The 20469-nt window shown below is 56.8% G+C and overlaps 1 protein-coding gene across 1 annotated transcript in view; it reads right to left on the bottom strand.

The window, feature by feature from the left end:
- Positions 1-20469, bottom strand: part of STK32C (serine/threonine kinase 32C) — a 79845-nt gene that overhangs the window by 36204 nt on the left and 23172 nt on the right. Inside the window, exon 2 of the mRNA XM_003794050.1 lies at positions 218-273. Coding sequence (XP_003794098.1) covers positions 218-273 — 56 coding nt within the window. The remainder of the gene's footprint in view (positions 1-217; positions 274-20469) is intronic.

The raw sequence follows: 20469 nt of genomic DNA, 5'->3' as shown, positions 1-20469 counted from the left end.
GTGGGAGGGGCACCTACACCCTGTTGGCCCTGTGGGAGGGGCACCTACACCCTGTTGGCCCTGTGGGAGGGGCACCTACACCCTGCTGGCACACCCAGAGCTGCCCAGATGAGGCTGCGCCTCCCCAGGGGAAAGGGAGCCCCTGGGCCCAGGCAATGACTGTCCAAATGCCACTGTCCTGCCATAGCCAGCCCTGTCCTCAGAGGCACAGCCTTACCTTGCCGAAGCTGCCCTTCCCGATGGCCCGCAGAATCTGGAAGTGGTCAAAGTTCACTGTGGAAAAAATCAGAGGAATTCCAGGTAATGTGGCTGAAGGTCACACAGCTCCCATCCAAGACCAGCCCCCACCTGCAGCCCCTGCAGGCTTCCCAGGGGCCCCTCATCCTGGAGAGGGCCAGACGGGGTGGTTGGAGGCTGAGTCCAGCCAGACATAGGGCTTCGGGGCTGGGCCACACCCTCATCTCAGGATGTTCAGGGTGGGGGCGTGTGCCAGCAAACAGAAGGGACGGGGTGTGAACTAGCTACACAGCACCTGAGCACCACACTGGACACAGCTTCAGCCCTCGCCACCCCAAGCCACCATCAAGTTTTCTTCAACCAGTGTAGCCTTCTGACAGGCGGGCCTGGGGGTCTCAGGGAAGCTGTGTACACAGAAGCCACGTCCAGATCCCAGCTAGGACCTCGGGAGTAGCCCCATGGCACCCTGTCTGTGTCTCCAAGAAATGGGGACCTTTGCCGTGCTGGGTTCACTGCATAGACTGGGGGGCCCACAAATGGCCCCAGGATTAATAATGGGGGGTGAGGCACAGATGTGGCTGTGTCAGTGACCCGGCGTGGTCTAGGAGTGTGCCAGGTGATCCACAGGCCTGCCTGAAACTGCAGATGTCACCATCGCTGATCATATCAGCTTTTCTAATTGTCACGCCCCTCGAGAGGGAAGCTCCCCGGTTGTAACTGTGATCTGTGGATGTTAATCCACACTGGGCTATCAGGACTTTGCTGTCCCTTCCAGGTGCCTTCTGCTCTGTTCTAAACCTGAGACAAGGGGCAGGCCGTCCAGGTGATCAGAACTGCCCTGCAGCCCTGGGAGGAGAGGGCACCTGCCGCTGTTGGCGCAATCCTTGACCATCCTTGACCCTGCCTGGGATTAAAGGACAGCCCAGACCCTGCTGCTGCTTCCGGCCCTGCTCCCAGTGCCTGCTGTGAGCAACTCACCAGGTCCCCACACCACCCTGGGCCCTGCCACGTGCCCACCGAGGCTCTCAGCCCCATTTCTGGCTCCTAAAGGAGACATTGGCTCTTGTTCAGGCCCTCGATGGGGCCATGCAGAGAAGGAACTCCACTAGTCACAGCGGCCGTCTGGGCTTTGCAGGCAGCAATTTTATAATCAGTTGATGGGCTGAAAGTTGTCCTGCAAACGCTGCCCTTGCCCTGAGCGGAGTCTACAGATACCACTGCAATACCCGTAGCTAGTTTCTAAAATGCCCCCAACACTGAATCTCCAGTCTGCATCTGTAAGGGGTGGCTGGGGGTGCTTTTCAGGTTTCCACTCAACTTTCCAGCTGCGACCTAGAGGTCAGAGCCACTTCTAGGCAAAGGTCAGTGGTCTCGTTAAACCCTGGGCAGGGGAGATGGTCCCTAGGAAGGCCCTGCAGGGTCATCCCGAGAGGGAGATGTGTGGCCCAGACTAGCCAAACAGGAGTACAGGCAGACTTCCCAGAAGAAGCAAACACCCGCCCAAGGGTGACAGGGAGTCTGCGAGGCAGGCGTGGGAGGCCCAGGCAGAAGCACACAGCCGACTGAAGTCTCGCTATGACAGGCAGGCTCCCAGCTGGGGCCTGGTGGGCAGGAAGGGCTGAGGCTTCCAAGGGGGTCACCTGCGTATGGAAAAAGCTGCTCATCTCACATCCAGGCTTTGCCAGGAGCAAAAAACGAAACAAAAGCACCAAATCAAAGACAAGGGGCTCTTTTCCAGAGTGGTCAGTGCTGCTCCAGTGGCAAATCCTTCAGGGTTTCTGGGGCTCTGCCAGCTGTGGCAACATGCGAGAACATGCATGTTTGGGGACAGGAGCCCTGTGCATGTCGGGTTGTTCCCGGGCATCTGTGGGTCCTACAGGCCCTGGGAGCAGGAGGGATCAGAGCGAGAGGGTCAGTGCCACACCGTGGTCTGAAACAAGCCACATGAAAGCCGACTATCAGCTTCCGTGCTGTCACCAGCAAATCCAAGGCAAAAGCACTGGGGACAACCTGACACCTTTTCTTCTTAGACAAAGATGAGAATCTGCTCTTTGTGTGTGGCCTGGCTGAGACCCACCCTTGCCTTGCACTGGCCCCTGCATCCAGCCTGTTGTGGGCATAGGAAGAATGCTCCTAATAACCGGCAGTCTCAGGGACACCATAAACCAGTGAGATTTCTGGTTAAAACACAGTCTCCTCATAAGTTAGGGCTTTTACTAAAACTGACAAGAAAATGCCCCCAAGGAGGACAGCAAAGAGAAGATGGGCCCTGAAGAGTAAAAATAGATGTTCTGCAGAGCTCCGTGAGTCACAGCTATTGTCACCTCAGCACAATGCACCTACCCTAGAAGGCTTCCTCTGCAGACCTGGAGAGACAGCTCTGCCCCTGACGCCCAGGCCTATGTGATGCCTCCGGAGGCCCAGGAAGTGAATGCTGGGTGGAAGGAGAGCTGCCCATGGCCACAGCCCTGCCTGCCCATCCAGGTGTCCAGGAGACCCTGACCTCAGAGCAACCTGGGGAGAACCGCCCTTTCACCCACAGGAGAAGGCCATTCTAGAAGCAGGGATTATGTGAGAAGCTGTGGCAGTAAATTCAAGGGCCCAAGTTGCAAATTCATTCAGAGGTTAGGTTTTGACATATATCACGTGACCCAGAAAACTCCTGATGAGGAAAACCACCCCCTGGGGCTCTAAGACCCTGAGCTCTGCAGAACTGTGCAGCCCTGGGAAGTAAGTCACGCCTACTCCAGGGGACCCTGGCACGTAAGGCTCTAGCCTTAGGGAACCAGGCCTGGCACACAGGGCTCCAGATTCAGGGGACACCAGGCTGCAGAGGAGTTGAAACTGTCCAACACCTCCTTCATGCAACGGGGCCTCCCCTGTCTCCTGGGGCCCCACTGGCCCACCTGTGTAAACCTGAACCTTGTTCTTCTCTCCACAGGCCTGCTGGGGAGCAAAGACCTGGCAGGCTGAGAGGGGCCTGGCCGTTACAGACAAGAAATGAGCCCCAGCAGGGCACTTGGAACAGCTGGAGAGGGAGGGACGCTCCTACTTCCTAGGTGGGAGCATTGAGCAGCAGAGTCCAGCTATGGACTAGAGAGGTAGTCAGACAGGATCCCAGAGATAGTCAGATCGTTGACCCTCTTGCTGGGGCCCAAACCAACCATTTCCCTGGCCTCTGAGGACATCTTGAGGTCCTGGGATAGGAAGGTCAAATGCCATGAGCAAGGAAGCAGGTGGTGGCCTGTGCCCAGACTCCTCTGTCCTAAGGGAGCTTGATGCCTCAAGGTCATGCCTTGGCCAAGCATCATGAATCTGGCAGAACTCCCTGGCCACCTCCCCCCATCAGGGCAGGTGTGCAGACCCTGTGGTCACGGAGCTGCAGCCATTACCCCCATAAAGCTTCTTGCATCCCCGGCAGTCACCTGAATCTCCAGGGTGTAGCTGCCCGTTTAGGCCATGGGGACAGCAGCCGGGCGTCACACCCGGGACACACCCTGTGCCCAGGCTCAATCTCAGAAGCAGAGGTCTCTCCTCCTTTTCCACAAAGCAGACACAGCTGAGAAGTGGCACCAGTCAGGGCAGAGCTGAGGTCTCTAGGCCCCTCAGCTCCAGAACAATCTTGTCCTCCTGCCCAGGAATGTGCCCAGAGCCAGGTACCTACCCACCCAAGTTGGACCCTAGGGCAGTATCCTTGCCACCTCCCCCCCCACTTACAGTAAAAGTTTCCACCCATAAAACATGTTCAGTGGCAACTCCCCAGACTGCCACTGTTTAGCCCAGTTCTGCCCCATCTAAACCATCTGTACTGTACCTGGTGCTTACTACTGCCAACCTCAGACAACGGGGGAACCTTCATAAATTACTGATTACGGCAACCGACAGATCAATGCAGCATCTCTGGGCTGGCTGTGGCTCAGCCCACCTGGACCACAGGGACCACCCCACAGCAGCTCCCCCACCCCTGTGCACTGTGGACAGAGATGCCTGAGCCCAGGCCACCCAGAGTGGTCCAGCTGCTCAAGGCCAGGCCCACAGAGGACAGAGTGATGCCTGGACAGCCAAGGCCCTCAGGCCAGGCACTGGTTATTCATGGGCTTTTAGGGCCAGGAAGGTGGGGTGGACCTAGGTGGGCTGGATACCATGAAGCTAATAGGAAGAGGTGCAGGCGGGGAGGCTTCCCAAAAACCAGAGGGCACGAGGCTCACTGTGGGGCCGACGGTGGGACCAGAGTGGCAGGCTGCACCGCAGGGCCATGAGGAGGGGTGGCAGGGTCCTGCCGGTGAGCCAATGACAGGAGGCCAGGGCTGATACCACCACGGCCCACCAAGCCCATCACCCTCCAGGGCCCTCTTCAGATACCAGGAGGGGCCCAGAGCTGAGGCCCTGCCCTGGGGGACCCATAAGTGGCTCTGAGGATGTTCTCAAGACCTAGTAAAACAGATGTCAGGCCTGGACCTGAGGCTGGAGCTGGGGGCTCCTGTGCACCTGTGTGTAAACGCTCAGCTTCCACGGCTTGTCACGTGTAGCCCACAGGGAAACCATGTCTGCCCCACTGCCTACAGCACCAAGGAGGCCAAGGTCCAGCTAGCCTTGCCCAAATCCCAGGCCCTGCTATGGAAGGGGGGGGCCTGGCATCCTTGGGGATGACTGCAGGAAGGCCTTGTCGGCCCCTGGTGTCCTGTGGGAAAAAGATGTGTGAGCACCACTATGTTACTCCCCTCCTGCTCAGCTGCTATGGGACAGCCCCGGCTGCACACTCCCCGGGGCTCCTGAGGAGCAGCCCCAACACCCCCACCCAGGGAGGCCATCCTGCTCTGACCTAGAAAAGAGGTAGCCGCCTGTCCCCTCAGTCAGTAGGGAAGCTGTGCCATGTCTGCCGGCACAGCGGGAACAGAAATCCCATCTTCACACCCATTAGCACTGGCACAAACTCAGAGATTGCCTTCCCTAGAACTGTCATCTGTGTGCAGACGCCCTCCAGCCTCCCTTTTTCTAAAAGGGAGGGCCTGGACGTAGCCAGGGAAGCCCCTCCCAGGCTGCCTGCTAGGGGTGGGATGCCATGCTGTCCTCAGGATGTGCTCAGATGGGCTCTGTCCTGGAGGGCAGGGCAGGGGGCAGGTGCAGCCTCCTTAGGCCGGTCCTCCAGGGGATCTGGACACCCTGCGGTCCACATAGCCAACATCAAGATGTCCAGGTAGGTCCTTGATAAGGGCCACTCACTGCCTGTGGACATACATGTCTCTCTACTGCCCCTTCTAGGAGACCACATACCTGCAGGCCTGGCACAGTGGCCTGTTCTGCAACATGAAACCTCATGCCCAGACCTGGGACTGAGAAAAAGCTATTTCTCTGTGAAGGAATTTTATCCTAAAAATGCTAATGGTTAGAAAATATTCACTTCAATTAAAAGCATTCACTCCATAGCACACAAGCAGGGTTTATGGCTCAGGAGGGCCTTCCTGGGGTCCTGGGCAGAGCCAACTCCCAGTGCTACACAGGGGCCCCCCCAGCTGGGATGGAGAGATCTCAGGGTTGAGGTGCCCTACAATCACCACCCATAGGCCTGTGGAGGGGCCTAGGGGTGGCCCAGGTCACAGCCGGAGCGTGGCCCAGGTCATAGCCGGAGCAAAGCTGCCCAGTTCCTACCTCCTCAGGGTCCTAGAAGCAATCCTCACGGCCCTGCTGGGCTGCACACCCTGGTGACCCATTCTCTGCCCATAGCATCAGGCATAGCAGGGTAATCAGTCACATCCCACATTGCGTCCCCACTGCAGAGCCCTCCTGCTCAGAACACACCCGGCCATGGCCTCCTTCCTGCTTTGGGCTGTGGGACCTCAGTGGCTATCACACCCAGCCAGAGTCCCTGGGTCCTCCCTGGAGGCCAACTCAGTCTCCACAGCTCAGGGGACAGCCTCTGAGTGACAGAAGAGAGACCAGCCCAGGTGTCTCTGGAGAGCTGGCACCAAGAGGCAGCCTGGGATGGATGACACCCCCCAACACTGACCATTGGTCCCTGGGATAGATGCGGCTGGCAAAGGTCCCCAAACCAACCTCCACAGATGCTTGTCCAACCCTCCCAGGGCATTGACCCAGATCTGTGCCTGCCCAGGTGGCAAGGGGAGGGCTGCAGACCTCAGACACACGGGGTCCTGCACAGCCCCACATCTGCAATGCCCGGCCCCCCACCTGCCCCTATGGGCCGACCACCTCCCCATGCCGCCCTGGCCTCCAGGGACTCGCCACACTGAAGCCCCCATGTCCCTAGGGGCTTCTAGTGCTCAGTAAGTTACTATGGCAACACACAGAGCCCACATGTGGAGGTGTGTGTGCAGTGAGCACGATGGTGTGCACACGGATCGCACGGATGGCACCCACCACATGCACAGGTGCCCACTCACACGCACATACTCACACACGTTCACACAGCATCACACCACACTCACACACAGGTGCGCACCGCACACACTCACACACGTTCACACAGCATCACACCACACACACACAGGTGCTCACCACACACACACATGTTCATGCACACTTGCACCTGCTCACACACACAGGTGCTCACCCACACGCACACACTCACACACGCTTACACAGCATCACACCACACTCACACACAGGTGCTCACCACACACACACATGTTCATGCACACTTGCACCTGCTCACACACACTCACACACGCTTACACAGCATCACACCGCACTCACACACAGGTACTTACCACACACACTCACACACGTTCGTGCACACTTGCACCTGCTCACACACACACTCACACACGTTCACACAGCATCACACTGCACTCACACACAGGTGCTCACTGCACACACTCACACACGTTCATGCACACTTGCACCTGCTCACACACACACACACACGCTTACACAGCATCACACCGCACTTATGCAGGCTCACACCTGTTCACACACAACACATGTGCTTGCTCACACACCAAACCCCATACCTCACACACAGACACCCTCATGCTCTGTGAGCATCACTAGGGTGACCCCAGGCAATTCTAAGCTCCCAGGCCTGCATGCACAGGTGAGAGCCTGAGCCGGACCCCAGCTGAGCCACCCGCCCTGCACCGCCCCAACCTCTCCTGTCCTCCGTCAGACCCAGACCCAGCCCTGGCTCCCAAACCAGCAACCTCCGTGGCCCTGAAAGTTGTGAAGACCACCCCCATCCCTAATCCAGCAGCTGCCGAACTTGAAGCCATCAAGCCCACTCAAGGGCCCCCCACACCCAGCGTGGCCCAAGAAACCCCCCCTTCACTCCCAGAAGGGGAGTCCCAGCCACAGGGCAGGACACAGGCCAGAAACACACACCAGAACAGGTCAGTCGGAGCCTCAGACTGTGGCATGACCTTGAAGTCCATAGTGCATTCTCCTGCGTAGCTGGGAATGGCCTGCAGAGGAGGTGGGGGCCACAGTGTGGGATCTGAAGAGTCCCTGTCTTGAGCCCAGCACAGGGCACCGTGTGAAGGCTGCACAGGGTGGGGGGTAAGCCAGCCTGAGGACTCTTCCCATCCAACCTCAGGCCTGAGGACAGAAGAGCCATGTGGCCCCTCCCAGGCAGCACACAGCTCTTCCCCAGTGGACTGCAGCAGCTGGGGGATGCCATGCACTGCACCCCTCGACCTCCTCCCACCATCTGCAAAAGGGTGATGAGACAGTGACACATACGGACAACAACGAGGACACAGCAGTGGCCCCTGGAAACCCCCCACCCAGCACAAGGACACATCCAACAGACCCGAGCACCCACACACCTCTACCCCGACTTCGTGGGGCAAGTTCCCCACATCAGTGTGTGCTGAGCCCCACTCTTCTCAGTGTCTGCTCAGGCTCTGTCCTGGGTACACTGCCTTTTCCAGCTTCCACTGTGTGCTGGCTGCTCCCAGCTCTGCTACCACAAACATGCACCCTGGGCATCCCCACTATTCCCACACGTGCTCATTTCCTGTGGCGCCTGTGACAAACGACCACAGACTGGTGGCTAAGAAGAGCATCGATGTGTCTCCTAGTTCGGGGTTAGAAGTCAGGAAATGTGAGTGCCATCACACTGAAATCAGGGCACTGGGAGGTGCAATGGCTGAATGACTGTGTCCCCCCAACATCCAGTGTTGAAATCCTAACCCAGAAGGGACTGTCAGGAGGAGGAGCCTCTGGGAGGTGCTGGAGTGATGCCCTCATCAGTGGGATCAGTACCTTGTCACAGAGGCCCCTTGTACCAAGTGAGGACACAGTGAGAAGATGGCCACTGTGAACCAAGAAGCTGGTCCTCAGCAGACATAGGATCTGCTGGTGCCTTGATCCTGGACTCCCCAACCTCAAGAATGGTACCAGCACAGAAGGACCAAGGCAGTGGGGCTGGGTCCAGTACAGGGCTCTAAGGGAGATTGTCACTTTCCTGTTCCGTCTTCTAGAAGCTGTGGCTCCCTTGGTTCCTGGGCTCTTCCTCTGTCCCAGACGCCAGCAGGCAGCATCTTCACATCCCTCCCCTGACTCCCCTCGGGCATGTCCTCCAACCAGACTCTTCACAGGGCACCATGAACGGCTGTGACTACATTTAGAGACCACCCAGACAATCCAGGTCACATCTGTAGAGTACCCTGCCATGTAAGGTGACTCCAGGCTCCAAGATCAGGGCATGGACCCCCTCGGGGCATCACTCAGCCCCTCACCTATGCATGGAAACCCTGGGTGGGTAGGAAAATGGGACAGCTCTGGGGGATGGAAGCAGGACTCCGCTCCAAGGGGGTTTCTGTGCAGCACCCCCAGTGCTGCTAACACCCAGCCTGGGGTCCTCCTGCTCAAGCCCTCTGGGGCAGGCTTCTGGGCCTCTGGATCCGTTTCACCTGGCAAGGTAGGTCCAACAGTAACCTCACCAGGCAAAGCTGACCTGTCTTTGCCACACACCAGGCAGCTGTGGGTAATTGGCAACAGCACTGCCTCCCAAACCCATCCTTATGTATTTGAGCCCAGAAGAAAACCGTTGCTATTTGAAGACTAATTGCTCTGAGGGCCTCTTTTCAAAATGTAAATGTGGAGGCCTTGCTCTACTCGTGAGGAGACATCCTCGTAAATCAGGGCAGCACCCACACTATTCTCCAAAGTACATGAGGGCCACTGACCTGCCTCTCCACACAACCCTGTGTACCTACCAGCCTCCGCTCAGAGGCACCAGAGGGGAAATGGGGTGGGGTACAGGATGAACTCTAGACAGTGCCAGGGAGTAAGGGCCAGAGAGTCAAAGAAAGCTTCCTGGAGGAGGAGGCCTGGAGCAGGTCCCAAGGGACATGGAGCTAGAGTGTGTGTGCAGGGGGGTCCAGAAAGCCCATGAGGCACGGGGGGCTAGGCAGACAGAGGGTGCACACTGCAGAGGGCAGGGGGCTCTGGAAGGTGCCCTTAGCTCCAGGGTATGGGTACGCCACACGTATACACATGTGTATGCATAGGTATGTGTTAGTACTGCATAGTTGTTTGTGCACATGTGTTTACATTTGTGTATTGCATGTGTGTGCACCGGTACTACATGTGTGCACTTTCATGTATGCACATCTGTACACGTATGTGTGTTCCACAAGCACATGTGTGCACATTTGTGTGTGTGCATAAACTGACCTGTGCCAAGGCCTAGAGAGGCCCCTTGCTCACCTGAACTCCAGGTTCACGGCGGGGCACAGCGAGACCCACACCCCCAAAGCCTCCCAAACCCACAAGGCCTGGAAAGGCCACCAACTTGGCTACAGCACTGCTAGGAGTAAATGCCACCTTCACCCCCTGTCCCCACTGCAGCCTCCCTGCCCAGGTCAGGAGGAATGCCCCCCCTCCCATCTGGGAGCACAGCCCCTCCTGGGTGGCAGCCATCATGACCAGGCTCAGTCTACCCCAGGCTTCTCTCGGCAGGGGGTTGCCATGGTTTCATGTAACTGGTGAATCTTCAAGGTGGGCTCCAGACCAAGGGCAGATCACAGCCCATCATGTCACAAACACAAACTGCGTTAAGTTTGGTTCAGGGGAAAAAGTCCAGGCAAAATCCTGGTGCTGTGCGGAGGGAGTCACAAGGCTTGGGAGCCCGCGTCACAGCCGTCCCCAGAAATAACCTCTCAGCTGGAGGACACAGCCTCAGGCCCCCCTGTTCAGACACAGCAACTGGCTCCTAACAGCCTCAGCCATAGGCAGACCCACCAAAGCTGCCCCCAGCGCTCAATCATGGGTCAGGACAATGGCCCCTCATTGTTGCACGAGGACATGGCATAGGTAAGACCAGTGACATGGGAGGGGCAGGCAGCCACCCCTCAGCCTCCACCAACTCCTGTATGATGGGAAACCCAGCAGCCCCCACACTCTTCTACCAGACACATGGCTGCCTTCCTAGGACACCGGCCCCCACTGGCCAGTCCTGGACATTGCCACGAGGGCCTGCTCTACAGCCCCTCACCTGGGGACCATATTATCCCAAGGGTCTCTTCTCTGCTGGGGCCTACCCCCGGGTGCCATCAGAGACCAGTGGGAAAACATGGCTTCCTTATAGCTAGGCCCTGGGCCCAAGGTCCCCACCTTTGCAGGGCTCAGGGGACCAGTATCAACCGTATGGAGGGGGTAATGTGGGGCAAGCAGGGGAGAGAAAGGCCCCACAGAAGTCAAGCCTAAACACCACAGTGGTGCCTGAGGCCTCCCAATGCAGCCAAGGCCTGGCACAGCCCGAGGACACCGAGGACACCCCTCTATCCTCTCAGGGTGCTCCAGCCAGCTGTCAGCCCACACAGCTCTGCCACCCCTCAGTTCAGGCCCTGGGGAAATCGGACACCTCCAGGCTGGCTCAGAGGCATGAAAACCTGACCTTGGCCACAGCTCCTCTCAGGGAGAATCTCTGGGGAGAAAATGAGGGGCCCATTCTCCCCCACCCCTGGCCAGAGGCAGGTTGCAGCAGAGCCAGACGCCGTCCCCCGCCCCATGCCGTCCACAACAGGTCCTGGGTGAGAGGACAGCCCATCACCCTATGGCAATGGCCTATAGCCCCGACCACCATCTGGGCAGAGGAGCTATTTCCTAAATTGCCACAGAGAAAAGGGGGCAGCCCGGCCCCCACGCTCCTGTCTGTTCTGGTGCCTCGACCCCACAGGAGAACAAACATGGCCCAGGTGCACAAGTGTGCGAAGTTCAGCGGGCTCTGGAGGGCGGCTCTGACCTCCAGCTCACACCCCTGCCCCATGCAGTGTCCAGACACCTAGAACCAGCAGGCAATTCCAGGCCGGACACTCATGGGACCTACTATCACCCCAAAGCCAGCGTGCTGGGGCCATCAGACAGGTATAAGCTGATGGGTGGGCATTTGTCTTGATAGAAGAGGTTAAAAAAAAAAAAAAGGTCATGTGAATAGTTAAGATACTTTATTCCAACTCTTTTATTTTAGCAAAGACATTAAACTACATTAAATTCATAAAAATTCGAGGGAGCATGCTGGGAGGTCTGATCTTCATGTTGGAATAACTAACACAAATGGAGTTGTGTATAATTACAACAAGCATGGTGTCCAGCGTGATGACTCAGGGTCGGAGCAGAGCATAAGCTTCCCATTACTACAGCCCAACATGTACGGACTGATGGACCAGTGGGACAAGTACCTGGAAGACTTCTACACCTCAGGGCTCTGGCTGCCCTACAGGTACAAAGAAGACAGTCACAACCTCTACAGTTATGCCCTCACCTTCATTAACTGCTTCCTGACCACAGAAGGCAAAGAGCAACTGGACAAGAGTGAATTCACAGAGAGATACGTGGTCCGGAGGACAAGGCTGGCTTCCAAGTACATCACAGTCCACCGGCCAATAGAAGAGCAGGGCTTCTACGTGACTGACCTTCCCCACCAAGAGACACATCCTCCTTCAGGCAGCGGTTTGTGCTGACCGCTGTGAGCGCAGAGGGACTGGACATTCAGAAGCTACTACCTTTCATAGGTACTGCAGAGTTCCCAGTGCACTGGACTGTGATTGATAAAGTGGGCGGCTTCTCTTTCCACGTATTTCAGCTTCCTATAGCGTAACAATTTATAAAATTAATAAAGATTGTCCTGGGTTTAAAAAACTAAAAATTAATAATAATGAATTCATAAAAATTCAAGCCCCACCCATCAAACCTGTGTATTCGTTATACTCAGCCTAGTTTCACAAAAGGATGGAGGACAGTGGCACAGCGTGGCCCATGGCTGTGTCACAGCAGCAGAGAGGCACTGGGAGCTGCCATGGGCAGGGACAGCCTGGGCGGAGCAGCAGGCAGCACAGCTCTGCTGGCCTGGGACCCCCCAACAATAGCCCCCAAGCACACGAGTCTGCTAAGAGCCAGGCCTGGGATGCTGGATTTATAGGGAATGTGTTCACCATGTCAGGAGGGCAGAACACAGCCAGAGGAGCTGTGCGACCCTCACTGCACTCAGGGGAGCCTCCTGGACTGAGCAGCCAGCAAGGACAGCGATACTGAGATGCAAGGTCAGACCCCCCCCCCAGCTCTGTGAAGGTCCAGCTGTGCCCTCCAACTGCCCAGCTCCTGGCCAGAGCAACCCCTTCTCATGGAAGTCTTTTGGAATCAGTCACAAGCAGCCGGAGTATATTAAAAAACAAACGAAAAGCTCCTACAAATCAATAATACAATGGCAAATAGCCAATTAAAAAAATAGACAAAGGGCCTGGACATACACTTGGCAAAGGAGGGTTCACAAAGGCCAGACAGCAGATGAGAGATGCTGCACGGTGGCGTCACCAAAGAAATGCAATTAAAGCCAGCACGGTCCTGCCACCCCCAGAACAGCCAGTGAGACCAACAGTCACGCGCACTGGTGACCATGGCACGGCCACCCAGGAAAGCTCTGTGGCAGTTTCTTAGGAAGTTAAACACTCACTTGCTCCACAACCCAGCAGTCCTGTTCCCAGATATTTACCCACAAGAAATAAAACAGATGTCTGCACAGGGGCGTTCTCTCTACAACCTTATTCCTGACAGCCAAATACTGGAAACCACCCAAACGTCCACCGACAGGAGAATAAATAAGGAAATCATGTTATATTCGTACAATGGACATCTACTCAGTGGTTTTTAAAAAGGAACAAAGTACTAATAGGAAATGACATGGAAGAATCTCTAGAATGAAGAGGCCTGATTCAAAAGAGCAAGTCCTGTGTGGTTCCTGTTATGTAAGCTACGCAGGCAACACTAACCACGGTGACGGAAACAGCATCAGTGTTGGCCTCTGGGGACGGAGGAGCTGCCCAGAACAGGGAACATTCCAGAAGGATGGCGATGCTCTGCACCTCAGCTGGGCTCAGATCTGCATCCTTGGCTTCAATCATAGTTCGATAGAAATACAGAAAATACACATCACAGATATTTTGTAGAGGGAGGGTGTCAAGTGTCTAATCTGTACATCAGGAAAAAGATGTTTACCTCTGATACCAGGTGACTGAGACTCAGGGAGGAAAGGTGACCTGCTCACGGTCACAGCCACCAGACAGCACCAGCAAGACCTGACCCTGGTCCCCAGGACAAGCTTCTACCCCCTGTGCCCAAGTAGAAGGTGAAACAAGCCAAAAGCAAGGGGCTGAACTATGGTGGGTGCAGGGAGGGCCAGCAGGGAGGGACTACTGATGCCAGAGAGGATCCGGGGAGGCGAGTTAGCCAGATGTGATTGTGGGGGCACGGGCACCACAGGAGGCTCAGCCAGTAATCCAGGGGTCAGACCAGTGGACTTCCGACCCAGCCTTGGGGCCTGGGGCGCAGTGAGTGGGTGGGGGCTGTGGGACAAGCAACGAGGGGCTGCAGCCATCTCTGCTTCTTGTTCCTGAGCATTGAGAGCTCAGGCCCCTGCCCTGCTGCAGTGGGGCTGCCCAACACCAGGCCAGCTGGTCACACAGCAGCCTGAGCAACTCCCTCCAGCACACACCCAGGCTTGCCCACACACCCTGTGATGTGAGTGGCCTGGGCTCAGGGTGGGCAGAATGAAGCAGGCACACCAGGGATCAGCCCCCTTTAGAAGCAAGGTGCTCAGGCAGCACAGAGTTCACTCTTATTCTGGAGCCTTTGCTTTACCTCAAATCACACCTGTGTGTGCATGTGCCTGTGGGGGTAGCTCTATGCCCATCTGTGTGTGTCTGTGTATACATGTATACACACATGTGCCCACAGGGTAGCTCTGTGTCTGTGCGTGCAGTGTGTGTTGCATGCATGTGTCCGTGTACACACACGTGCAGCTCTGCCTGTGCTTGTGTCTGTGCATGTGTCTGTGTACACACATGTGCGTACGGGTGCAGCTCTGTGTCTGTGCCTGTGTCTGTGCATGTATGCACTGTGCACATGTGTCTGTGTACACACATGTGCGTACGGGTGCAGCTCTGTGTCTGTGCCTGTTTCTGTGCATGTATGCACTGTGCGCATGTGTCTGTGTACACACATGTGTGCACAGGTGCAGCTCTGTGTCTGTGCACGTATGCACTGTGTGCATGTGTCTGTGTACACACGTGTGCGCACAGGTGCAGCTCTGTGTCTGTTCCTGTGTCTGTGCCTGTGTCTGTGTGCGTGCATGTGTCTGTGTACACACATGTGCATACAGGTGCAGCTTTGTGCCTGTGCCTGTGCATGTATGCATTGCGTGCATGTCCCTGTGTGCTTGTGGGGTGTGCACACACAAAGGTAGGGCACAGAGTCCTGCGCGAGGGTCTCTTCATGTGGGCTTATTGTGCACTTGGGCTAATCTGAGAGGCATACCCTGCCTGGGGCAGGGATCCCACACAGGGATCCCTTCAACTCCTGAGACAGGGGGGCAGGGTGCAGCACGGAGATGCTGCTGCCCTCAGCACTTGGGGCTGCTTCCCAGCCCTGCCAGCTACCAGCAAAGGACTGGGGAGGGCATGCAGAGGCAAGCCCAACAGCCATGTGCCACTACCACTGCTCTGCTCAGAGATGCTGCCTCCTCCTTGGGCTGCCTGCTGGGCCTCGGGGGGCTAATAGACTGATCTGTTCCCAACCACATGAAGCTCTTCCAGCTGACAATGAGAGGACAGTCTCACGCCTATATGTTGGCCAACAGTCAGATCCCAGGCTGCTCCAACACTCCACCTGGGAGCATTTGGGATCTGCCTCACTTTGCAGAGGTGGGTGACCCCCAAGGCTCCCTCACCCGACTGCTCCCATGGCCTCCTGGGAACCCCCAGGTGTTTATACACTGATCCCTTGGACTGCTGCGGGTCTGGGAACAGTGACCGTTCAAGCCATAGGCCCCTTGACCCAGCAGGTGATTGGGGGCAGCACCCATGTGAGCGGGAGGGGCTCAGAGAGCCTGCCCTACATGGCCTGTGGTCAGCTAGATGATGGCTACAAAGATGGCCAGGCTCCAGACCCTGGAACCTGTGAATGTGTCACCTTATGTGGCAAAATGGACTTGGCAGAGAAGAGGAGATTGTCCTATGTTATCCAGGTGGCCCCAAGTGTGATCACAGCTGTCCTCGGAAAAGGGAGGCAAAGGAAGATTCCAATCCTAGGGAAGGTGACATGATGACCAAAGCCAGATGCTGAGCTGCTGACTGAGGGTGGAGGAAGGGGCCCCCAAGAAACTGGAAGAGGCAAGAACAATTCCTCCCTTGTAGCCTCTGGAGAAAATGTGGCCCTGACACCTTGGGTCCCCCTGGGACTCTGGGCCACAATCCAGATAGTAAACAAGCCCAAGTGTGGGCCTGTGTCCCGGCAACCCCAGGGCACTTACACACAGTCTCTTTGCATGATCAGGCCCAGTGCCCAGTGCCTCCAGGTGAGAACCAGCGAGCCTGCTAGCTGGTGCTGCCTGTGCATGGACTCACCTGGGGAGCCCTCCCCCTTCCCCAGTCTGTAACCAGCAGGGACACAGCAATCCCACCCATCACCCCACTAATCACTACACTGATCACCCTTGGACTCAGTAATGCTCCCTCTGGGGCCACAGTGAGGCTCCTCCCCACAGCAGTGGCCCTCTCAGCTCACCTGGAAAGGACCCACCTACACCTGAGACAGAGGCAGGACCAAGAGGCAGCCCGGCCCCCAGACGAGGGACTACAAGGGACGGCTGATAGGGCAAGGTCTCGCCTATCATCAATCAGAGCAGCAGTTTCGTCCCGAGGGAGGGAGTCCTAAGCCGCTGCCAGGGTGGGTCCTCCTTGGTGGGAGGATGGTTCCCAAAGCAGCCCAGAGATGCAGATGCTGTGGCTCTATTTTACAGATGGGGACATGGCGGCTCTGCAGCTGGGTCTTCCAGCAGTCTGGACTGGCCCACAGCCCATGGGTGGGAACCCTGCTGTCCAGCATCAGCTTCCACGTGACAGTGGCCACCATGGTCATCTGTGAGGCAGGTGGCCCTAGAGATAGGTCCTGGCCCCTGGCACCTACAGGGAGAAAACCAGCAGCCCGGGAAGAGCTGGGCAAGAGCAGCAGGGACAACCCAGAGTTACAGTGCAAAGGCCAGGCCATTCCTGGGAGCCCCCAGCTGTGTGTCCCCACACCAGTGTGAACAATACCCTGCCTCCTGGGCATCTGAGGGACCCCACACCCAGCCCCTGCCTGCCCACAGGCCTCACATATAGAGGTGCCTTCCATCATTGGCCAGCTAGATCTCAGCCCACACGGTGCTGGGGGGGAGGGTGCAGCCACACATGTCTGAGTGCAGCTGCGAAGCCCTGCCAGGCTGGGAGAGCTGGGGGCATCCTCAAGGCAAGGCCCGCAGCCACCAATCCAGCCCCCAGACCATGGCAGCATTTCCCTACACTGGCCCAACCATACGTCAGAGAGACCTGGGGGCACTTGCTCCAGGCCTCTGCCCCCCACACCCCGCACCTTCTGACCAGCACTTCTGGAGGAGGGACCTGCCGTCTGCTCTCTGCACTCCCCGCAGCGGCTGTGCACGTGGAGGCCTGGTGGGTGTGCGGAGCACTGGTCAGCACCATGGCTCCTTCCAGTCCCAGGCAATGGCCTGGACCTGCCTCAGCTCAGCAATGCTGCACAGACCACAGCCTCATCATCACTCATGGGCCTCAATGTTTCCCACCCAAAATTCCTTTTTGCCTGAGACATGGTCTGGCTCTATAGCTCAGGCTGCAGCACAGTGATTTGGACATAGCTCACTGCAGCCTTGAGTGCCTAGGGTCCAGCAATCCTCCTGTCTCCACCTTCCCAGTACCTGGGACTACAGGCATAGCCATTGGGCCTGGATAATTTTTTTTCATTTTTTGTAGATATGGTCCTGCTATGTTGTCCAGGCTGGTCTTGAATTCCTGGCCTTTGGCACCTCTCCCACCTCAGCCTCCCAAAGTGCTAGGCTGATAGGCATGAGCCACCGCATCCAACCCTTGGAAGATCTTTAAGAAGGTGGTTAGGATAAAATAAGGCCATGAGGCTGGACAGCATCCCTACAGGGAAAGATGAGGTCACGGAGAAGCAGGGGACAACTCCGCACCAGCTGGTCCACAGCCCAAGGTCTCAGGAGGATTCGGCCCTGCCAGCACCTCGGTCTCAAACTTCCCTCCTCTAGAGCTGAGAGAGAAGAAATGTCTATTGTGTGAGCCACACAGACAGCCTGAGCAAACACACACAGTGTCTACAGCCAGAACAGGAGCCACCGGCTCCTGGTCTCTACCACCCATCCCACAGCCGCAGCCAAGGGCAGCTACTCCAGCTGCTCTGGCCAGAAGCCCAGGCACCATTTCTGACTTCTCTCCACCTCTCACCCCACATCCAATCTGCCAGGCAATCACGGGCCACACCGAGCCCCCCAGGCTCCACTGATACCTTCAAAGTCGGCCTTTCGAAAGGGACCTGCATCATGCCCCATGTGCTCAAAGGCTCTCCTTATTCTCAGAACAGCCGGTGTCCTCGTGCAGTGGCCAGCATGCCATCCAGGGCCCAGACCCGCTGGCATCATCCCTCCACCCCCCTTGGGGACTCCAGCACTGCCACCCTGAACCAGCCCCAGTGCCTTTGCACAGGCCCTCTGCGTGGATCCCAGCGGCTGCCCCATTTGCTCCGTGGGCTCTTTCTTTCCTTCCCTCTGTGTCACTGCTTCACCAAGACTTTGCCTGCCTGCCCCGTTCTGGCCTCCATCAATTCTTCCTCATTTCTCCCTTGGGTATTTACTGTCAGTTAATCCCTTGTATATGTTCTCAAACCTCACCAAAAACCAGGCACTCTCTACTGAGCCTCCCAATCGCTTCCAAATAAGTCAATCGATGGAGGATCTGGTGGTATTTCCCATGTTCATTACCAGACCCCAACCAGGTAGCAGCTTCCAGCCAAGAGAGGAAATTGGTCATTCTGAAAGGCCTCTGGGTGCTGGCTCAGGCTCCTGGCAGATCCAGGCAGGGTGACCACAGCTGCCATCCAAGAGGTTAAGCAAACCACCACACGGCACCGAGCCCGGCCCAGCATGCTCAACATGTCCTGTGAAGGGAGCGAGGACAGTGAGTGAGGACCGTTGGTGCGTGGAAGCCCACGGCATGCTGGCCACGCCCATCCTGTCAGCTGTGCTTGTCACTCCAGGGCCACTTCTGGCAAGACGCTGGGCTCTGTTCACTTATGTTTTAAGATCTCTGAGTTGCTAGAGGCACGTGGTGCATCTAAAGGTTTATACGATGAATAGAGCCTCTGTGCAGTGTCCAGGCTGGAAACGGGACCTACAGAGGGGCCGTGCGCAGACACCTGTGTGTCACCACACTGGACACAGGATAGGACAGTGGCCCTGTTCATCCCAGTTGTGGGATGGGTGGAGGGGATGATTCCTGTTATCCAGGGGCTGGGAAGTGGTTGATGGTGAGCCCAGAGCCGGGCTCATACGATGGTAAGGTGGCGTCCTAGTCAAACGCTGCTCCGAACCTAACCGTGGAGACACAGAAGCAACGCCTGACTGTGAAGGAGAGTTGCTATTTTAAATTCCATCTCATGGTAAGTGTGCCACTTTATTTCAGACTTCTCCGCACAGAAATCTGTATATACTTTTGATGGAAAGTCCGTATTTGAAGACTAACAAATCACATGGTTGTTTTGCAGGAAATGAGCAATGACCAAACCTTTACCTGGCTGTGGAGTCTGCATCACCATTCTGACATTACCCAAGTCTTGGAAACATAATGGAGATGGGCCAGGGCTCCTCCACTGCCCCTTGCCCAGTCAGGAGCCCTGAGGGCTGGGTCCCTGGCCACTTGATCCCTCTGGCACTGTCTGTCTGCAGGAGAAACCTGGCAGATAATGGGAGCCTCCAATTCAGAGCTGCTTGCTGCCCATGCCAGCACAGGCAGGCCAGCAAGCTCCCTCCCCATCAGGGAACACGGCTGGGTGTGTCACTCCTACGAGTCCTTCAGAGAGAACCTCAAGTCCGCCTTGTTCTTCCACTCTCTGGAGGATGCCCCAGCCCCAGGGAGGGAGGCAGCTGGCCCTCAGAGGTGATAGACATGATGGGGACTCCAGGAAATCTGCTCCCACAGCCCTAACCTCAGGAGGGAGCACTACAATACAACAGGGCCACCATGTGTGCACCTGATGTTCCTGAGGGCTAAGCAAACCACCACTTCTTCCTGGACATGCCAAAGGAAGCTCCGTGGGTGGGCACAGACCTAGAGCTCCCTGCTCACCCCTCCTTCCTGCCCCAGCTCCAAGCCAAGCCTTCCCACACCTCTGCCTCAACAGCGATCATGGCAGGTCCAACATCACAAGCCTCCAACCAGGCCCATGTCCACTGGTGGTGGCAGGTGTAGGGAGCAGAGCCTGCAAGGGGTACAATGAGTCCAGCAACAAGAGCGAAGTTCAGCAAGTGCAAAAGGGCAGGCAAGGGGCCAGGGTTAGAGGGTGGTGGACATGCCCTGTCTGCCCCAAGGGAAGCCATGTCCAGGCCTGGCCTTGGAAACATCTGGACTTAGTGCCAAGGATGGACGACAGGGTGAGGTTCTTTTCCTGGGGTCTGAGCAGCAGGACGGCCTGCAGTGCCCCATAACTTTATCCCAGTGACGTCCAACTCAGTGTCCATGCTTGTACTTCTGAGTCCTTTTCCCTGATGGGTTTCCTTCAAAGACGTGATGCGCACAGTACAGTGTGAGTGAGGCGTGGCTGCCCAGCACAGCAGCACCTGCTGGTCCTCACAGAGTCCTCACGTCGAGTGGAGAAGGATCTGGGCCCAGGCTTCCCCCCAGTACAGTGGCAGCTGCTGGTCCTCAC

Source organism: Otolemur garnettii, unplaced genomic scaffold (assembly GCF_000181295.1).
Source record: "Otolemur garnettii isolate 467f Iridium unplaced genomic scaffold, OtoGar3 scaffold00075, whole genome shotgun sequence".
Taxonomy (NCBI): Eukaryota; Metazoa; Chordata; class Mammalia; order Primates; family Galagidae; genus Otolemur; species Otolemur garnettii.
This window is presented reverse-complemented; position numbering and strand designations above follow the sequence as displayed.